Source organism: Capra hircus, chromosome 17 (assembly GCF_001704415.2).
Source record: "Capra hircus breed San Clemente chromosome 17, ASM170441v1, whole genome shotgun sequence".
Taxonomy (NCBI): domain Eukaryota; kingdom Metazoa; phylum Chordata; class Mammalia; order Artiodactyla; family Bovidae; genus Capra; species Capra hircus.
The window spans coordinates 29223214-29245959 of record NC_030824.1 but is presented as its reverse complement, the minus strand read 5'-3'; the positions used below and the strand labels follow the sequence as shown (position 1 = coordinate 29245959).

The window sequence follows — 22746 nt, the reverse complement described above, 5'->3', positions numbered from 1 at the left end:
ACCACTGGGATGTTTCAATATAGGGGCTTCTCGGGTGATTCAGTGGTAAAGAATCCGCCTGCCAGCACAGGAGATGCGGGTCCGATCCTCGGGTTGGGAAGATCCCCTGGAGGAGGAAATGGAAACCCACTCCTGTATTCTTGCCTGAGAAATCCCATGGACAGAGGAGCCTGGTGAGTTATAGTCCATAGTGTCGCAGAGAGACACAACTGAGCAATACACACATGTGTTTCAGTATAATCTTAATTTTAGAGGAATCTCAAAGAAAAAGTGATCAACTGTAGTAATTCAGTTTTCATTGTGTTGCTTATACAGCAAGTAGGAAATCAGAAATAAACAATGTATGACATATAAATATTCTAGATATTTCCACGTTTTCTTTTGCACTAAGACACAGTCTCACAAATGTGCATTTACACACAAAGAACTTTAAAGAAATGGGTAAAGGGTAATATTTATAAATTATAGTGACAAAAATAAGAGGAAATTTGGACAATAAAATTTTATCTTTCTGAAAATTTTCCCTCTGTTAACACAAAGCATATGACTTGTAACACAAAGCATAAGCTTGTCAAATATTGTTCTATCATTTCTCACATCATTTATAATAATAGGAAAGTGATTAGGAAATATAAAGTGGAAAGTAAATCTAAAACATAACAAATTCAGAAAAACATCACCACTTCTAACTGACCAATGTAATCAAAATACGTTTTTAAAAATACCATTGATAAATCTGGCTATTGATTGTTCTTAATTTATAGGCATCTGTATTAAAATAATAACTATAATTAATTCACCTACCAGATTTGCAATGATGTAATGGTACCCTTTAACATGTTTTCCAATGGTAATAACCTGACGAAGATAAAAAAAAACAAATGTAAGTAATGCAAATGTAAAATTACTTATGACTTGATTCAGAATATTAATTTTTTTTTTAACTATGTTTCTTGATCATCTACAAAGAGTCAAATGTGATAAAACATGATTATCAAATTCAGAGACTATTTCTCTCTGAGAAAAGTAAACATACATTTCAGTGCTTTATAAATTTTACCATTCAAGAAGCCAACAACTAAAAAAAATACACATGTATTTTATAATAGTACATGAATTTTAAAAGAATATTAAGAAGTATATGACAGAATTCTAACAGAGGACTGTAAAATAATATTCCAATCTTAAGAATCTTGAAATAATTTTAGCCTAGTTATAATGAACATTGTTATTTCTAGTTTGAAGCAGCAAAAATATCAGGGAAGCTAATTTTTCTCCACAAATCCAAGTCAAAAATCAATGGTGAGATAAACACCAAATGGAACAAGCAATTGTTGGTAATGCTCACAACAATCTTGGACATTACTGAATCAACTGGACCCCTCACTGATCTAAATCACTGACAAAGAAAAGTGGGTGAAATAGCCATGCTGTAGAGTGGTACTTAGATACTCAACTGTAATTTCTATTTTTAAGGAAATAGTTACACCTATGCAAAGCATCACATGCTAATAAAAATTGGAAAACATTAGCTCAGTCCCTTATTAAACTATTTTGGGGGCTTCTCTTTGCTTTTAGCAAAATGATCAAAATCCTTCATATGTAGTAAAATCCAGGTCCACCTTCTCCCTCTCTAACTAGAGTTAGAGTCCTCTTTCAGTTTCTTTGTGCACAAAAGGTTTCTTTCCATCACCTCAGGGCTTTCATAGATCCCATTGACTCTGCTTGGAAAGTTCCCCCACCACCATCTTTGTCTCTTGAGGCACAGCGAACCCCAGCCTAAATCACTACCTCCTAGAAGTTTCCCTTCCTGAATCCACTTCCTCATCCCAGACAAAGTGAGGTGCTCAAAGAGCAAGTGAAAGTCGCTGAGTCTTCTCTGAGTCTTTGCGACCCCATGGACTATACAGTCCATGGAATTCTCCAGGCTAGAATACTGGAGTGAGTAGCCTTTCCCTTCTCCAGGGGGTCTTCCCAACCCAGGGATCGAACTCCATCAAAAAACAAGTGGAGGGCCAAACCCTAGAAGGATTCCAACATATTTCACCACTACCTCATACAGCAGACTTTGCTTCTAAGTGGTCACTATTTGGAAGGGAGTTTGGGTTTATATTATTTTGTAACTTCTTTTTATGTTATACAACTAAATTGCCTTTTCCCAGAAAAAACACTTTGTATTGAAGGTAGGATTTTGAAGAAAAGATATCCTCCTAAATGAAATACATTTTAATTAACTAACATAAGCTGAATTTAGAGGATCATGTCTCATATTTCCTACTGGCATCTATTGACTCTCCTTACTGGTCATCCTACTGTATCAATCATGCATGTCTTCCTTCCGGGAATTAAGAAAAATCGCAGTATAAATGATGCTACCAGAAGTAGAAGTCCTTGACTTGTGTGCTCATTGACAGAAAGAAGAAATATGAAAATGATCTAGCCCTACTTCTGCCTAAGAATTAGTATCAGCCATACAATCATATTTATGTTTTATGGAGCCATTAGTATTATACTAACAACAGTAAGTTTGTTAATTTCTAAATGCTTTTGATGTCTGAGTCCTTTTCCCACCTAATCACAACTAGAAACAGGCATTTCTAAGATTTTATTAAGTGATAAAGTACTCAAGACTACCATTGTTTAATTCTATTTCTAACTAATTTAAGCTATTAAGAATATAAAGTTTTATCTCATCTCCATTCTCTTGACAGAGGGAATAAGCGAATAGTGTTTCCTTTTCTTTAAATGTACCACAGACCTACATTTTGCCTAGTAAACTCTATTCAACAAAGGCCTTCAATGATCTCTCAATTGAAATTACTTTTATGTTCAACTTTTTTTCTCATAATATCCTGTACTGTTCCTTAATAGTACATAGCATTATTATAGTTGCATATTTATTGAACCGTAAAACATCATGACTGTTCACCTTGATGGGGCAGGCCAGTTCTGTTTAACATTATGTTTTTGGATCTGCTGCAGTGCCTGTCTGGCAAACATTAGATGCTGAGAGAAATTTATTGAACAAACACATGAAGGCTTGAACACAAGCCAGCCAGCCAAGTGGTACCCGTGTGTGAACCTTTCATAAATCTTCCAACTCCTGTTAAGACAGATACTTCCTCCTCCATGCTCTTAGACCACACTGCATTATAACCTGTAATACTGCAGTACTGATTATGTGTGAACACTTTCATTCCCCCTAAACAGTGAATTCATGGGGTGTGGTCTAGGCTTTCTTTCCTTTCTCTGTATCCCTCATTCCAGACACATATAATGTCCTCAATAAATGCACACATGCACACTGTACATTCAAATAAAATATATGCCCAAGATACTGTGTACATTTTGAATGGACGTCCATATGGACATTTATTTAATCATAACCATGTATTATTTGTTTCAAAACATTCCATTCCATGAAGGAACATCATTTGCAGCAACACTGATGGATCTAGAGATTACCATACTAAATGAAATAAGCCAAAGACAAATACCATATGATATTATTTGCATGTGGGATCTAAAATATGATACAAAGGAACTTACCTACGAAACAGAAACGGTCTCACAGACATAGAGAACAGATTTTTGGTTGCCGAGAGGGAGAGAGGGGGGAGTGAAGGACTGGGATTTGGGGATTAGCAAATTCAAACTATTATATATAGAATGGATAAATAGCAAAGTCCTAGTGTATAGCACAGAGAACTCTATTCGATATTCTTTGATAAACCATCATGGAAAAGAATATAAGAAAGAATGTATATATATAGATAGATATAGATAGATATAACTGAATCACTTTGCTGTATAGGAGAAACGAACTAACATTGTAAATCAACTATACTTCAATAAAATAAATGTTAAGAAGTTCCATTCTCTATATTCCCAGTTGTTCTCATAGTTTCTCTCTTCTGGTTTTGAAAGAAATATTTTCTTATAGGCTTTCACCAACCTGCATTATGATGAGTCATGAACACACACATTTTTAAAACCAAAGACTAATGACTATTATTAAAATTCAGTTTTAATGAGAATCTCTTCTGAAATTCAAATGAGTTGTTGAGGTCGCATTTGAACAAGAGGCCTTCAGGTTAAAAACAATCCCAGTCTCACATCCTGAGATAAGATTAAGACTTTTCTACTGATATGTTCACTTCTCTGGCATATAACATTCTGTTCTTCCTCATAACAAGCTAGTTTTGTTCACTTCTTCAATGTTTCATGAGAAATCTATTTTGTATATCTTAGGCCTTGTATTATTCTATATCAATTAAGGCTTCATCAACATTTGCATTTGCAAAAATGTTTTGTGTTATACAGATTAATGAATCTAATTTTCTCTTCAAAGCCTAGAGAGAGAATATATGCATGGTAAACTGCATATTTTATTTCCAATCCTATATTATTCCAAGGAGTAATTTTATATATATTCATTTATATATGTAAATAACATATAAATGAATATATATGTATATAGCATTATTGTAAGGAAAATATAAATATACATTTTCAGTTGGAAAAGAAGCAGATCCCAGTGGAGGAGACTTCAGTTGGTAAATTCTGATGCTTTTCACCACCACCCCTGGTCATCCCCCTGTCTGTATAACATGACTTTATTTCTATCCCTTGAATATCACTACATGGTTGTTGCATTCTGAAAGATCTTAAATTTTGAAAGAAAAATCATGTGAAGAGCACAGATAAAGCATCTATATCTCTGGTATCATGTTATTCTTTAAAATACTGCAAATTAATACATCTAGTTTACTTCTCAAACAGAAAGGACGAAGTATATCTCCACTATGTATTTTATTTTCATAAGTGACACAAAACTTACCTACTAGGAGGAAAAAATTTCTTCTTGGAAAACTAAACAGCTGCTCTTTCTGAAGACGTAAACCCACTCAGACAACAGTCCAGGTTTAGCACACCACATTGTATTATCCTAAATGTTTGATCCTTCATGTCTTGCCAAAGAATTCATATATTACTTATTTTCCCTTAGGACTCAGACTTATTTTCACTTAATATGTGTCTATGTCTTTATCTCTGAAAAGTTCAAAGGAACTGGATTTTAAATTTCCATTTCAAAATACTGAAGTTTAGGACAACAATTACCATACTCAACATGAGCCAGGAATCATGTACTGAATATATGTAATGATTAGGGTGATGTGTCTGCTCTGTTGGGGACCCCCTGTTATTGCTCACTGAAGCCAGAGATAATCTAACTGATGATCTGTGCTGTATCCTCCCTAAACCGGCAAAAACTGCTGCACCAGCATCTCACACACACTCTGCAAACGCTGACACTGCACGCAGCCTCTAAATTTGGTGCCTTAGGAAACAGAGGAGCAAACCTGGTCTACGATGTCGTTGACTTTGTCCCGCTCACAGTCCAGGATGACACGCCGCTCCTTTTTTAGCTCCAGATCCTGGAAGAGGGAGCGGTAGGTCTCATCTTTCTTGTCGTTGTTAATGTTCCCCACGTTGATGGCAGTCACTTGCCACTTCTTCTCGGCGGCAGAATCCAGCACGGCCTGCAGGGTGGACAAGCCTAGGAAGGCAGAGAGACGTGGGGCCTGATGAGGAGGCTGGAAAAACGCAGAACCGCGCTGGGAAACTGACAGCACATATGTTTTGAAGGCTGATATTTTTGTGCAATTAAGGGGATACTAACACCTCTAAAAAGCTACAGCCAAAATCCTTATCAACATCCACTCATTTCCACTTTACATCAACGGCTCTTTCCTCTAACTGCCATTATTTTGATGAAAAGAGTCATAGCTTGAGGAAAAACCACACCCCTTTCTTTCAGCCCCCTTTTCTCAACTGTCTTCCTCTGAATAGTACCAAAATGTGATTTTTTTTTTTAAATACTTTGGGGTTTTGTTTTGTCTTGTTTTGCCAAACTGAGCAGCATGTGAGATCTTAGTTCTCCTAGGAGGGTTTGAAACTGCAAGGTTGGCAGTCTGTAAAAGCACCGAGTCCCAACCACTGGACTGCCTGGGAATTCCCTATCTCAGTTTTTTGTTGTTGTTGTTGTTGTTGTTGAGTTGCATGTTTTTGCTTTAAGTTTTTTTTTTTTTTTTAATGTGGACCATTTCTAAAGTCTTTATTTAATTAGTTACAGTATTGCTTCTGTTGTTTATATTCTGTTGTTTATATTTATGTTATTTTTGGCTTCAAGGCATGCGTAATCTTAGCTCCCTGACCATGTATTGAACCCACATTCCCTGCATTGGAAGGTGAAGTCTTGACCACTGGGACTGCGGAAGTCTCCATCTCTGGCTTTAACAAAATAAAAAGACATTCTATTCTTTCTTGTACAGAATGGAAAAGTAATATTTGTTTATCTATGACAGTCTATTTCACATTATTATCCTGAAGAGGCTGAGTCTGTTTTCAGTGAAATTAGTCTATGTGGGTCTCTGTGAGCCTAAAAGCCAATCATCTCTGAGGCTCTATTTCGGCTCCCATCGTTTTCCAGTCAGCAGTTGTTATTTCTTCCGCAGCCTTCTGTTATATCATTTTTTGTGTGTATTACTGGGACTAATGCTGCAGAAATTACATGTTCACCTCTTCACCAGATGGGCAGCCAGCTTTCTCACACATATTAGTTACATTTACTTAACTTCCCAAATGTGAGACCAGTCTGCTAGTAGTAATCACTTACAGCATCATACAACTTAGAAGATGGTATTTTTATTTTTAGTTGTTCACACATTACCTCACATGTAGAATTTGGAGGAGGAACACTTTGGGAACATCTTTCTTAAAGTTAATTCTGCCATTTAATATTTGGAAAACCAGTATATACATGTGTCTTTCATGTTACTTCAACTCTTCATAGTCAACACAAATTCAGCACTTCTACAAAGAGCTTAATGTACAATAAAAATCAAGGCTCCAAAAAGAATTCAGGTCTCCTCACATCATCTTCCTTATTCCAGACAGACAAGACTATTGATCCTCTTTTATCCATAGAATGTGGGACTTATCCAATTTAATCGCATGACTGTAAAAGCTTTATTCATGTACTGAACTTTATGTAATTCTACTTACCACAACAAAACAATATGTGCATTCTAAATCTTGTTGAAAATTACCTGATCCTGGAAAATATTGTTAAAGTTTTTACTGATTCTATACTGGCGAAGGATAGTTGAGAAGGGTCTAGAACATCTTGTTACACCATAAAGCAAGGAAACTGCAAAACTACCAGCACTGGGTCAAAGACTCAGAAACCAATTTGAGAAGAATCGCTTTGAATAAAGATGAGGCGATGTGAACATCAGTAAGAATAATATCTACAAAAGACTTAAATACATATATTTTTAAATCCATGAATTAGCAATGACAGCTAATAAAAACATGTGATTGCCTTTGAAAGATGCCATTTGGTGGCTTTTTGAAAGGAACCAAGTAATTATTTTGAAAACTGGTAAATAAAGGAAAATAAAGAAGCTTTTTTCCTGCCTTTCCTGTATGAACTCTACTCAGGGTAATAATTAAGGGAGGTTTTTATTTTTGGAAAAAACTCCAGCTAATAAATGATGAAATAATACAGATCCGGAATTATAACCAATCTTGCAACACAGAGTGAATTAATGAATCAAGACAACAATGGTCAACTAATGCTAACAACACAAAAAGAGAGAGATGGCCAGAAGTTATCTTTCAAAGGGGGATACTCAACATCACCTATGCAGTACTCACGCCAAAAAAGCTAATGTGAACCTCAACAAGCATCTAGAACTAATTATCCTTTCATGAGGAATATAGGCAATGCGTTAAATGCCACAATGGTGCAATCATCAAATTCCAAATTGTGGGACTCTCTTCAGGAAAATTAGAGATACCAAGGGAACATTTCATGCAAAGATGAGGACAATAAAGGACAGAAACGTTATGGACCTAAGAGAAGCAGAAGATACTAAGAAGAGAGGGGAAGAATACACAGAAAAACTATACAAAAAGGATCTTAATGACCCAGATAATCATGATGGTGTGTTCACTCGCCTAGAGCCAGACATCCTGGAGTGCAAAGTCAAGTGGGCCTTAGGAAGCATAACTACGAACAAAGTTAGTGGAGGTGATGGAATTCCAGCTGAGCTATTTCAAATCCTAAAAAATGATGCTGTGAAAGTGCTGCACACATATTTTGCAATATGCCAGCAAATCTGGAATATTCAGCAGTGGCCAAAGGACTGGAAAAGGTCAGTTTTCATTCCAATTCCAAAGAAAGGCAATGCCAAAGAATGTTTAAACTACCACAAAATTGCACTCATCTCACACACCAGCAAAGTAATGCTCAAAATTTGCCAAGCAAGGCTTCAACAGTACATGAACTGGGAACTTCCAGATGCTCAAGCTGGATTTAGAAGAGGCAGAGAAACCAGAGATCAAATTGCCAATATCCACTGGATCATGGGAAAAACAACAGAATTATAGAAAAACATCTACTTCTGCTTCACTGGGGCTTTTCCCTGATAGCTCAGTTGGTAAAGAATCTGCCTGCAAAGCAGGAGATCCTGGTTCAGTTCTTGGCTGGGGAAGATCTGCTAGAGAAGGGATAGGCTACCCACTCCAGTATTCTTGGGCTTCCCTTGTGGCTCAGCTGGTAAATAATCTGCCTACAATGTCGGAGACCTAGGTTCAATTCCTGGGTTGGGAAGATCCCCTGGAGAAGGGAAAGGCTACCCACTCTGGTATTCTGTCCTAGAGAATTCCATGGAATGTACAGTCCATGGGGTCTCAAAGAGACAGACAGGACTGAGTAACTTTCACTTTCACGCTTCATTGACTACTTTAGAGCTTTGATTGTGTGGATCACAACAAACTGTGGAAAATTCTTCAACAGATAGGAATACCAGATCTTACCTGTCTCCTGAGATATTCATATTCAGGTCAAGAAGCAACAATTAGAACCAGACATGGGACAATGACTGGGTTCCAAATTGGGAAAAGAGTATGCCAAGGCTGTATATTGCCACCCTGCATATTTAGCTTATATGCAAGCACATTATACAAAATGCCAGGCTAGATGAAGCACAAGCTGGAATCAAGATCGCTGGGAGAAATATCAATAACCTCAGATATGCAGATGACACCACACTATGGCAGAAAGCAAAGAGAAACCAAAGAGCCTCTTGATGAAAGTGAAAGAGGAGAGTGAAAGGGTTGCCTTAAAATTCAACATTCAAAAAACTAAGATCATGGCATCCTGTTCCATCACTTCATGGCAAATAGATGGGGGTTTCAATGGAAACAGTGACAGACTTTATTTTCTTGGGCTCGAAAATCACTGCAGATGGTGACTGCAGCCATGAAACTGAAACACGCTTCTTGGAAGAAAAACTATGACAAAGCTAGACAGCATATTAAAAAGCAGAGACATTAGTTTTCTGACAGAGGTACATATAGTAAAAGCTATGATTTTTCCAGTAGTCATGCATGGATGTGAGATTTGGACATAAAGAAAGCTGAGCACTGAAGAATTGATGCTTTTGAACTGTGGTGTTGAAGAAGACTCTCGAAAGCCCCCTGGAGGCAAGATTACACCAGTCAATCCTAAAGGAAATCAGTCCTGAATATTCATTGGAAGGACTGATGCTGAAGCTGAAGTTCCAATGCTTTGGCCACCACATGTGAAGAAATGGCTCATTGTAAGAGACCCTGATGCTGGGAATGATTGAAGGCAGGAGGAGAAGGGACGACAGAGGATGAGCTGGCATCACCAACTCAGCTGACATGCATTTGAGCAAGTGCCTGGAGTTGGTGAAGGACAGGAAAGGCTGTCATGCTATAGTTCATGGGGTCGCAAAGAGTGGGACATGACTGAGAGACTGAACTGACTGACTGACTGTGGGGAAGTCTCTATATCACCTTATAAAAGGCTTAAGATATACTTTAACCAACTGGATATATGGGGCTCATTTTTATCCTGATTCAAACTGTGAAAAAAGCAGATGATGTTAGAAACAAATTAATGTTGACTTGCCTATATATGGTAATAATACTGTGGTTATATTTAAACCAAGAGAATTAGTCTTTCAAAATACAAACTGAAATATTTACTGATGAAATAACAGGATGTGAAGTATCTGCTTGAAAATAATGCTGAAGGGCAGAAGGACAGAGATAAAATGACATTCCTCTTATCAGTCATTAATAAAGTTGGCTTAAGGGTGCTGGCTGCTGCTGCTGCTGCTAAGTCGCTTCAGTCGTGTCCGACTCTATGCGACCCCATAGATGGCAGCCCACCAGGCTCCCCTGTCCCTAGGATTCTCCAGGCTGGAGGGTCTCCATATTATTCTGTCCTTGTTGTTATTTAAAATATTTCATAATGAAAATTAAAAATAATTTACTCCATTTCAAATTGAAAAGTAGAATCATAAATTAAACTTAAAATGAATTATGTGGAGTTTTGTGGCAAAACAACAAACTCAGTTTCCTCCATTTGGTCTTGTAAGAACAATAAAAGCAAAATTAAAATAAACAAGATTTTCTCAAGGGATAATTTAAATAGGGACTACATGCCATTGTAAAAAATATATTAATGAAGACTTCTTTTAAAAAATTCAGGGATCGCCTATGATTTCTATTCACTGTAAATAAACAGCCAGTTTTCTCAGATGGCACAGTAGTAAAGAATCACCGGCCAGTGCAGGAAGCACAAGAGACACAATCCTTCCAGGATGTAATTCAAGTCCTTTTCTTGATTTTCATCATCAGTGAGGACAGTACCACAGTTGGTCATCAGAATCAATTTGATAGCTATTAATGTGCTTGAAAACAGTTATTAAGTTCATTCAGTTTTCTAGTACGGAAAAAAAAAAACCTAATTTTCTAAACTTTTTCCACTGTCAAGGTCCTGCCTTTTCACATTCCAATCATGATGTGACTCTGCTTTGCCACTTCTTTAAAAACTGCATATCAGTTTTACATATACATATGCATGCATGTGCAACTAAGTCACTTCAGTAGTGTCTGACTCTTTGTGACCCCATGGGCTGTAGGCCTCTAGGCTCTTCAGTCCATTGGATTCTCCAGGCAAGAATACTGGAGTGGCTTGCCCTGCCCTCCTCCAGGGGATCTTCTAGACCCATGTATAGAACTTGCATCTCCTGCATTTCAGGCTGGTTCTTTACCATCGAGCCTCCGGGGAAGCCCACACGTATGTGTATTTCTTTCCTTTTGGACTTTCTTCCCATTCAGGTCACCACAGAGCACTGAGGAAGTTCCCTGGGCTATACAGTAGATTCCCTATAGTTTTCCATTTTATATATAATATCAATAGTGTGTATGTGCCAACGCCAGTCTCCCTATTCATTTCATAGCCCCCTTCTTTCCCTTAGTATAAAATGTTTGTTCTCTTCATCTATGTCTCTATTTCTGCTTTGCAAGTAAGATCATCTATACCATTTTTTCTAGATTCCACAGGCATTAATATACAGTATTTGTTTTCCTCTTTCTGACTTACTTCACTCTGACAGCCTCTGTGATGACCTAAGTGGGAAGGAAATCCAAAAAGAGGGAATGTATGTGAATGTGAAGCTGATTAACTTGCTGCACAGTAGAAACTGACACAGCACTGTAAAACAACTACACTCCAAAAAGAAAAATATTAAACTCACCTAACCCAAGACCTCTTTAAATACATTATTCTGGTTTTTTATACTTAGTATTTGAAGCTATTATATACATGCATAAATAAAAATTCTCTTTTTGCACACCTTAAATAATCATATCATGGGTGGTGATCTATGTTATAAATTGTCATATGGTACTTATACATGAGCTTCCTTTCTTCCAGGCAATAAATTACTTCATGTTGTTTTCACTTATTATGAAGTTTACCACATACTGAATTATAATTTCAAGTGGTGATATTCTTAATATTCAGTCCTATCCACCATGAGGCTTCCCTGGTGGCTCAGTGATAAAGAAGCCCCTGCCAAGGCAGGAGACACAAGAGATGTGGTTTCGATCCCTGGGCCGGGAAGATCCCTTGGAAGAGGAAATGTCAACCCACTCCACTGTTCTTGCCTGGAGAATCCCATGGGCAGTGGAGCCTGGTAGGCTACAGTCTGTAGGGTTGCAAAAAGATGCACAAAACAGTAACATGCCCGCACACCTATCAACCAACATATATAACAAGACACTTTAAATATAAATGCTAATATGTAAATGAATCTTGAATGATATTTCTAAACCTAACATTTACTGTCAGTTCACCTTGTCCAAATATGGAGATGAAATATAAAATCAATAAAGATGCTTTTAAAGAAATGGCTGAATCAAACATCCATTTTATGTATCAAAAATAACATAGTTGTTGCAGATTCTATTATTAAAACTCTCAGAATCAATATTGTAATCTCCAAAACCCCCCAAAATACATCCATTTATTGATGCTAAACTGCCCAGATGGTACAACATCAGAAATGAATTTAGTTTCATCAGAAGACATGGAAGAATATTCAATCATCTCCTAAGAACAAATAGAAATAATTCACAAACCGTGTGCTGATCTGTCTCATATTTTGAAAGGCTGATGTCTTATTAATCTGTATTTTCAGAGTTGTTTTTTTAGTAATAGTAACTGACTCTCATCAGGCTCTCTATCTATCAGATCTAGTGCCTTAAATCTATTTCTCACTTCCACTGTATAATCATAAAGAATTTGATTTAGGTCATACCTGAATGGTCTAGTGGTTCTGCCTCTTGAGAAACCTATATGCAAGTCAGGAAGCAACAGTTAGAACTGGACATGGAACAACAGACTGGTTCCAAATAGGAAAAGGAGTACCTCAAGGTTGTATATTGTCACCCTGCTTATTTAACTTCTATGCAGTCTACAAATAGAAAAAAAAATCTGGAAAATTAACTGTTCTAGCTAATAAATGTACTTAAAGTATATTCTGAAAAACCTCAAGAATATTTTAGAACTCTAAAATAAAGTTCTATACTCTCCTAAATGCTCAGATTTCTGAACAGAAGAAAGAATGGCTAAAGTACTGTTACTTATTTCTTTACTGTATTTCTTCTTCATGTGCTTAACTGTTGCTGAATTAGTTATAGCTGTATAACCTATTCATAAGCTGACAATCTCCCTAAATCTTCTCTCCAAGTATTACTAGAAGCAGTTAACAGTCTCATCTTGAGCTAGTGTTCATAATACTATGACAAAGTTATAGAAAAACCTACAGCCCCTGAACAAGTGAAGTCTCAATGTCTTCGGTGCATGCTGAGTCACTTCAGTTGTGTCCGACTCTGTGAGAGGTTATGGACTGTAGCCTGCCAGGTTCCTCTGTCCATGGGATTCTCCAGGAAAGAAGACTGAAGTGGGTTACCATTTCCTTCTCCAGGGGATCTTCCCAACCCAGGGATCGAACCTATGTCTCTTATGTCTCCTGCATTGGCAGGCGGGTTCTTTACCAGTAGTGACACCTAGGAAGCCCCTTAAATATCTGAGTTTTCACATTAATGGATGGGATTAAAAATGACTACTGCAAATAGTTCTATTTCATTCAGACCATGTCTTTTTTCTTAAAAATATTTTCTCTGTTGCATTTAAAATTCACTGCCCTTATTCATCTTTCAGGCACAGAAATTAATATTTATGATCACTAAATCAAAGCAGCATGCCTAGACCAGATTAGATTAACATATATCTCCCACTCTGACTTTCTCAGGAACATGGTAAAACAAATTTATAATTTGGAAGCATTTTTATTCTATGCATGGTGCCTTTTTAGAACTGGAATCAATGTGCCTTTCCTTCAGGGAAAAACAGTATGGTTCAAAATTAAAACCAAGTTATAAATCATTAACTCTGGTTTTACCTGCTGTCTACAGAAATGTATTACCTTACTTTATCAACACTAACCCAATAAATAAAAACCACATTTTGAGCAAGTTCTGGTTCCAAAGAAAAACCTACGTTGAATGCATTAACATAGGTAACCCCATTACTCTATAGTTCAAATATGTTGAAGATCCATCTAGCTAGTCTTTCTGGAGCTTTAGGAAAGATGCTGGGGTAACAAGGAGTTCCAGGCTGCTGTCACATAGCTTGGAAAAGAGAAGCCTCCAGCAGTTCTAAGGGGTCACATGGCACCCCGATCACAAGTAAACCTGAAATAATCAAAGACCTACACGAAGATCAGGGTGTATCTTTGTCCTCCTTTGTCTACAATTGGTGGGGCGAGGGAACATAACACGAACTAAACGTATGAATAGACATTTTAAAATGTGATACAGCAGCAAAGTTATAACAGTTGTCATTAATAAGGAAAAATCAGAGAGCAAGCATCCCATTTCTATAAGACAAGTAAAACATTACATGAAGGACAAGTCTTTTGCCAGTATTTTGAGTCTTACACATTTATTTCTGAAAACAGATTCAGATAAAAGGCCAGTGTAATACTCTTCATATTATAACATAAGTATCCATTTGAAGAATGGATTGGAGAAGGAAATGGCAACCCACTCCAGTGTTCTTGCCTGGAGAATCCCAGGGACGGGGGAGGCTGGTGGGCTTCCATCTATGGGGTCACACAGAGTTGGACATGACTGAAGCGACTTAGCAGCAGTAGCATCCATTTGAAAATAACTTGAAAATGTATCCACAAAGTCAATTTTGACTTTAACATACAACTACTTAATAATATCACTTGAACGGTGACCTCTCTGTGGCTGCACTTGAACTCAAATCAATTTGTATAATTTAATGATTGGAGATTATCTCATCGCTTCAATTTCATTTAATATTTCTAAAGTGTTAATAAAATCATTAAAATGTCTCAGGTTCTTTTCACAAGTACATAAGTCTATCCTCATCATCTGATCCTTTATTTCCCAGAGCTTGTCTTTCTTCTCTCTTCAAATACTAGAGTTTCTCTTTTTCTATTTATATCAGCTGTTGTCTCCTTGAATTATCTCAAAAGTTCAGTGTCAACTAGAGGGCGCCATAGAGAGGGTGAAGTGTGTCCCTCAAAATAAAATGTCACCTTCCACCTCATCAAAAAGTAAGGAGAATTCATCTCTGATCCTTTGATTTAGCAAGCAGGATTCAGTTTCTAATATCATCTCAAAACACACAGATGTTCAGCTCATTCATTTATTAACCCCATTTATTGACTATCAACTCTGTTCCAGCATTATCATAAGCACTGTATGTACCGTTAAGTGTAGTGGTTACTGCCAGGGCATTGGCTTCCTAGGCATATAGCCAGATCTTAAATAAAGAGATTAAAATCTGTGTAATTAAACAGTTCCTAGAACAGACTAGAAGCTTAATTCTTGGGTGAAAGAATGAACATCAATATTAATTATATATTGTGATAAGTACTAGAGGAAAAAAAGAGATTACTTTGAGAGAAGATAACAATATTAAATGCATCTCTGTGGGAATGTTATATAACCTGAGACCTAAGCAGAAATATTTAGAAGAATGTGCAGAGATTTGAGGTGAAAGAGTTTGGTACATCTGAGAAAGTGAAAGAATGTTAGTGAAAAGGGTTTAGCTTGTTAGATGAGCAAGACCATAGTATAAATGGGCAGGAACCAAATACAAATAAGACCCTAAAATCATGTTAGTAATTTTTAACTTTATCTTCATTATAATGAAGAGTCATTGGAGTATATTAAGCAAGGGATCAATGTGGCCAGAAAAGCACATAAAACAGTCAAAAAATAGAGCTACCATATGATCCAGCACTCCCACTCCTGGGCATGTGCTGTGCTCGGTCATTTAGTCTTGTCAGACTATTTGCAACCCCACAGACAGCAACCCACCATGATCCTTGTGGAATTTTCCAGGCAACAATACTGAAATGGGTTGCCACTTTCTACTCCAGGAGATCTTCCCAAACACAGGAATTGAACCCACATTTCTTGTGTCTCCTGCATTGGCAGGTGGGTTCTTTACCACTGAGCCAGCTGAGAAGCCACTCCTGGGCATATATCCAGGGAAAACCATAATTCAAAAAGATGGACCGTGATATTCATTGCAGCACTATTTACGATAGCCATAATATGAAAACTACCTAAATGTCCATCTCCAGAAAAATGGATAAAGGTGTGGTGTGTATATACAATGAAATATACTCAGTCATCAAAAAATTAAATAATGCCACTTGCAGCAACATAGATGGACCTAGAGATTGTCATATTAAGTGAAATAAGTCAGACAAAGACAAATATCATATGATATCACTTATACATGGAATCTAAAAAAAAATTGCCAAAAATGAACTTATTTACAAAGCAGAACCAGACTCGCAGACATAGAAAACAAACTTATGATTACCAAAGGGTAAACAGAGTAGAGATAAATTAGAATCTTGGGATTAATATGCACACACCAGCACATATAGAATAGATAAACAACAAGGACCTACTGTATAGCATAAGGAACTCGATTCAATATCCTATAGCATTCAATGTGGGGAAAAAATCTGAAAGAGTGGATATATGTATACGTATAACTGAACTTTGCTGTACACCTGAAACTAACACAATATTGTACATCAACTCTACCCCAATATAAAGCAATGGCTAAATTTAAAGAAATTCAAAGTTTCTTGCTCCTTTATGGAAAGTGGATTGAAGAGAAACAAGTACAGAAATGGAAGGATGAAGGATGAGCACATGGGCCTGGAGACTTGGCAAGGACACAGAGGAGTGGCTACAAGTAAAAGTCATTTAGATGGTAGAAATCCTCGAAGAGGGGTCAAGAGTGAAAGAGTCAGCAGAGGGCAAGATGCTAAGCCCTTTATCACATGAAAAAGAAGGCTACTTCAGAGCAATCCAGCACACTGGAATCTGTATTTACTCTAAACAGTTCTGTGTTTCCGTTTTTCACTCCCCATGGGTAGAGCAAAGCTCTCCCTTTTCAAAGCAGGAAGAAACTTGCTCAGTTTGTATGGTGATGACTGACTCCCACAGTGTTCTCACTCTCAGGACTGGAGACCAGGATAGAGAACCTGACACCAGGCTCTGATTGCTGCAGTCAATGTCTGCAAACTGATCCTGGAGAAGGGCTGGTAGCTGGCTCCTGGCTCAGCTGTCTTTGCAGGAAAGCAAGGTGCCTTCTCCTGGTAGGAATAAGCTTCTGGTTTTCCCTTAAACCTTTAAAGCACTGCTGCTCCCTGAACAGGCTGGTATTTTGGCAATGGTGGTCCTTAGTACTTCTGAGTTTGGTGGTGGATACTCTTGAGAAAAATCACCTATGACCATGTGTACAAAGCGTTCATACTATTTTAGGAAGTACACAGGCCTACTGAAGCTGAATCACAGACCCAGGAATGGTTAGCAAAACCTAGAATTCTATAACATGTAAGGTTAATCAGGTCTGCTAGTACCAAACTTCAGGACAAATGATGTGGGAAACACAAAACAAGTGCCCTTACCTCCGAAATAAAAACTAGCGTAATGAGCCTAGACTCTAATTGTCATGCTAATCCAAACCATCTCTTCATAAGTAAACTCATAAGTAAACACAAGGACTTGTCACAAAGCTTTGGTGTCAAAAGACTTGAGTTCAGCTGAACCACACATGAATGGATCATGAAAAAATCTTGCAATGTCTCTAAGATTCAGGAATCTCATTACAAAGCAAGGTTAATAACAACCATCCTTGCCTGGTAAAACTTTTACATGGGAAATATGTAACACTTATACATTTTTTAGATGTTCTTATTTGCATATTTACTCAAATCTTACTTAAACTAGTTTCCAAGGAGTCACTTCACTCACCTTGGACTGGAAATATAGTCCTCCTAGGGTCTGAGATGCTGATATCAGAAAGGGCTTTTCATATTACAACACAACACATAGGCATTGTGTGAAGACAATCTATCTCTATAAATTGTTTTATTCTAAATATGCTTCCTAGTTCAAACTGAATTTCATTTTCAGAGCATAGTTAAACCAAGTTACCCTTGGGACTATGGCTTCCCCGGTGGCTCAGCAGTAAACAATCTGCCTGCAATGGAGAAGACACAAGTTCGATTCCTGCGTCGGGAAGATCCCCTGGAGGAGGGCGTGGCAACCCACTCCAGTATTCTTGCCTGTAGAATCCAATGGACAGAGGAAACTGGTGGGCTATAGCCCATAGGGTAACAAAGAGTCAGACACTACTGAAGGGACTAAGCATGCATGCACCCTTGGAATATACTCACACAGCTCTATATCATGTGTAAGTATGAATATACTGTGTGGGCACTGAACTTGACCCAGTACAGAGAGAGAGGCATTGTCACTTACCTCTGTCACTGTCATAGAGGTAGGCAAACTTGTCCCACTGGTAGTACTCAATCAAGCTGAGGAGGGCTCCTTTGAGGTCTGGTCGCATCTGAATGACAAATGGATGGGTGCCATCTGTTGGGAAGCTGGGAGTGATGAAGGACACATGGAGCGTGCCACAAAATGATGTGATGGTGTTTACTGACTTCTTGTCATAAAATCCAAAAATAGCATAGACTCCTCTTGAAAACTGGGAGCAGACTAGAAGAACAAGGGAAATAGAAAAATAAATCATTGAAATTGACATATAATCACATGCATTTGCTTGAAGCTAATGTCATTTTATATAATATACAAAAGAATCAACAAATTAAAACATAGGGAGAGCTGATAATTCATCAAATTTACGAAGATTTACTGTATTTGAGAAATACAAAGAATTATAAAACATTAAAAAATAATTCTGGTTATGGGACTATATCGAACTTAAAAGTTTTTGCACAGTGGAAGAAACTATCAACAAATCTAAAAAGGCAGCCTACTGAATGGGAGGGGATATTTGCGAATTATATATCTGATTGGGGGTTAATATCCAGCATATACAAATAACTCATATAGCTCAACAAAAAAATGAAAACAACCCAATTAAAAAGTGGGCAGAGGACCTGAGTAGATATTTTTCCCAAGAAGACATACAGATGGCCAATAGACACATGAAAAGATGTTCAACATCATTAATATTAGGGAAATGTAAATTAAACCCCACAATGAGATATCACCTCACACCCATTAAAATGGGCATCATCAAAAGACAACAAATAACAAGTGTTGGCAATATATGGAGAAAGGCAAACCCTTGCACAATGTTAGTAGAAATGTAAATTTGTACAGCAACTATGGAAAACATTACAGTGGTTCCTCAAAAAATTAAAAGTAGAACTACCACACAATCAAGCAATTCTACTTCTGGGTACTTTTCTAAAATAATGCACCCCTAAAATGTTCATAGCAGTGTTATTCGTAATAGCCAAGACATGGAAGCAACATAAGTGACCATCAACATATAAGTAGATAAAGAAGATGTAGTGTGTATATATATATATATACACATATATATATATACATATATAATGGAAATATTACTCAGCTATAAAAAAAAGAAAAAAATCATGGATAGACCTAAAGGATATTGTGCTAAGTGCAGTAAGCAAATACTATATGATTTCACTTATATGTGGAATCTAAAAAACAAAACAATTATGTAAATATAACAAAACAGAAACAGATACAGAGAATAAAGAGATGATCACCAGTGGGGTGGGGACAAGGGGTGGGGATGAGTGAAATATGTGAAGGTAATCAAGAGGTACGAATTCTAGTTGCAAGATAAATGAGTCATAGGGATGAAATGTATATTGTGACAGATGGACTTATCATGGTGATTATTTTGTAATATACAGAAATAAGGAATTATGTTGTGTACCAGGCAGTAACATAGCACTGGAGGTCAATTATACATCAAAAGCAAATAAACAAACTCATAGGAAAAAAGATTGTATTTGCGGTCACCAGAGATGGGAAGTGAGGAAAGGGAGAATTGGATGAATGGGGTCAAATGTATGAAACTCCTGTTATAAGATAAAGAACTATTAGGGATGTAATGTGAAGTGAAGTGAAGTGAAAGTGTTTGTCGCTCAGTCGTGCCTGACTCTTTGTGACCCCACGGACTGTAGCCCACCAGGTTTCCCTGTCCATGGTATTTTCCAGGCAAGAACACTGGAGTGGTTAGTCATTCCCTTTGCCAGGGAATATTTCTGACTAGGGATCGAACCTGTTCCATGTGTATTGGCAGGTACATTCTTTACCATCTGAGCCACAAGCAAAGCCCAAGGATGTAATTAATGTAAAATGTAATAAATGTAATTAACACTGCAGAATGTTATATATGAAAGTTGTTCAGAGAGCAAACCCAAATAGCTCTCATCTCAAATTGTTTACATTTTTCTTTTATTTTGTATCTATGTGATATGATGAATGTTCACCAAACTTATTGTGGTGATCATTTCATGATATATGTAAGTCAAATCATTATGCTGTCTGCCTTAAACTCATACAGTGCTGAATGTCAATTATATCTCAATAAAACAGGGCTTCCCTAGTGGCTAGGATGGTAAAGAATCTGCTTGCAAAGCAGGAGACCCAGATTTGACCTGTGAGTCAGGAAGATCCCCTGGAGAAGGGGATGTCTACAAACTTCAGTAACCTGGCTTGGAAAATTTCATGGACAGAGAAGCCTAGTGGCCTACAGTCCATGGGATTTCAAAGAGCTGGACATGACTGAGTGACTAACACTTTCAGAACTGGAAGAAAAAAGGAAACATGCACATTATTATTTAACAGACTATATAAATGTAAAAATATTTTAGGATAGCTTTATAAAAAAAAAAGTACAAGTAAAAATCATTAATTGTAAGAAGAACTAACTGCCATTATCCGGGATTTATATATATTCATGAGAATTCATTCCTTATATTAACTGATTCTTTTAAAAGGCTTTATTGTGCTAATAATGCTTTTATACTGCACAGTTGGTGTGTTTATGAAAGGTCCAATGCTGACCAAAACCTCTTTGAGAGAAGATAGAAGCAGGCCTGGCATCACGCATACACACATGTCACCTGAAAAGGACATCTCTTGCCTTTAGAGACGGAGTCAAGTAGCAGCTGAATGAAGCGCAGAACTCCTCATCTTTTTCACCCTTTCCCATGAACTTAATTTATGCATGTGTCTGCTTCACATGAGACAAAATATTATCAAAATGCTTTGGCTTAGAATCATTCTTAGAAGAAAAAATACAATATTTTATTGGGAAGTCCCCGTCGCTCCCACAATCCCTTCTTCTCTACCCTTACTTGTATTTCAGTTAAGGACCTTCTCCCAAACCCTCCCCCGCAGTCAGATCATCACTAAGTCAAGGTCATTCGAATACCTAAATGTACTCCTAGGTGGTCCCCTTATGTCTTTCTCTACTCCAACCAGTTCACTAATAGCATATGTTATGTACCTGATGCTTGCCCTGTGGCCTGGCATGGTACATTAACTTCCCTATTTCTTGTGATAACCTTCAAAATAGGAACTATTATTATTTTCAAATTGCTGATAGGAAAATTAAAATGTAGGAAGACGAAGTGACTTAACCAGTCAGACATCTAGTAAATGAGAGATGCTATATTAAAACCCAAAGAGTTGGGATTCAGAGTCCACATTCTTTATTAATAGATAATATTGTGTTTCTCACTCAGATTAGTGGAATACCTACCCAGTGTTCTTCCTTCATCCAATTATGCCCCTTTTATTCAATTCTCCACAATTTAACCAGAATAATTTTCGAAACACAAATTTAATCCTATCTTTCTGAGAAGTAGGGCTCCTTTGTCCAAGACTAACCCCTGAAACACACAATACAAACCACAGACCCCAGTACTTGAGACAACAAATTCAGGTCAACTACATGCTTTGAGTGGATGAATGACTGATGTTTTTAATTTCAAAGTTTATTTCAATCCAAAATATGAAAGTCAGCTATCCAAACTTCCTTTTACATTGGTTAAACATCATTTAAAGGATAAAACCAATACCATCATATTTCACTTTAATTTAGTCACAAAAATAAAAAGATCTATAGAAAAAGTAGATTTGTTTCATAAATAAGAGTATTATTTATTTTCATAAGTAAAGATCATTGTTTCATAATAAGAAAATTGCTGAAGATTATAATAGCTAATTGCAGGCAATCAATACATGATAGGCAATAATTTCTAATGACTACTGGGTGATATGAAATGAAAGGAAAGCCAGATTAATTAGTTATTTCTTTGAGTGGCCTTTATGCATCAAATATTCTTATTTTCCTTTAAATATTTTTAGTCTTCAACTCATTTCTGCCTTTCTAACATAAGACATTTTCTGGGATTTTAGGTGTAATATGTCATTGTGTAATGTGTCTAGGTCTCTGTAATATATGAATTGCCATCTTTACTACCAATTTTCTGCACAACAGACTAATATATCTCAGAAAATAACTGTGTGTATTTATTTACATTTATTTTAAAACTTTAACATAAAGCAAAGATGAGATTCCTGACATATTCACACTTATAGTTCTGTCCTGGTCTGAGTATAGAACTGAAAAACCACCTTTAATGTGTCTGACTTTGCTCATTGCTCACATACATGAGAAAGCCCTTTCACTATTAAAACTCATCTATGTAAATTCTGCCATGATTTATTTTATACATGTATATATATGTACGGACATGTATATCTTAAATCTCAAGCTTGTTCAGAAACTGTTGATATCACAAGACATAAAAATGAGAAGTTGCTCTAAAATTCTCTCTGGGTCTATTTTATTTCATTTCCTGCAAAGTACTGGCATATCACCTAAATACTATAGGAATATCAGGCAACATGATTTATTAATGAGGC

General features: G+C 36.9%; 1 protein-coding gene across 4 annotated transcripts in view; it reads right to left on the bottom strand.

Moving 5' to 3' along the window:
- GRIA2 (glutamate ionotropic receptor AMPA type subunit 2) overlaps nt 1-22746 on the bottom strand; it is a 197896-nt gene that overhangs the window by 77997 nt on the left and 97153 nt on the right. For all 4 annotated transcript variants that reach the window (XM_018061479.1, XM_018061478.1, XM_018061477.1 and 1 more), the window contains exons 3-5: nt 18280-18519; nt 5364-5560; nt 805-858 (exon numbers count right to left, since the gene is read on the bottom strand). In XM_018061479.1, the coding sequence (XP_017916968.1) occupies nt 805-858; nt 5364-5560; nt 18280-18519 (491 nt within the window). The remainder of the gene's footprint in view (nt 1-804; nt 859-5363; nt 5561-18279; nt 18520-22746) is intronic.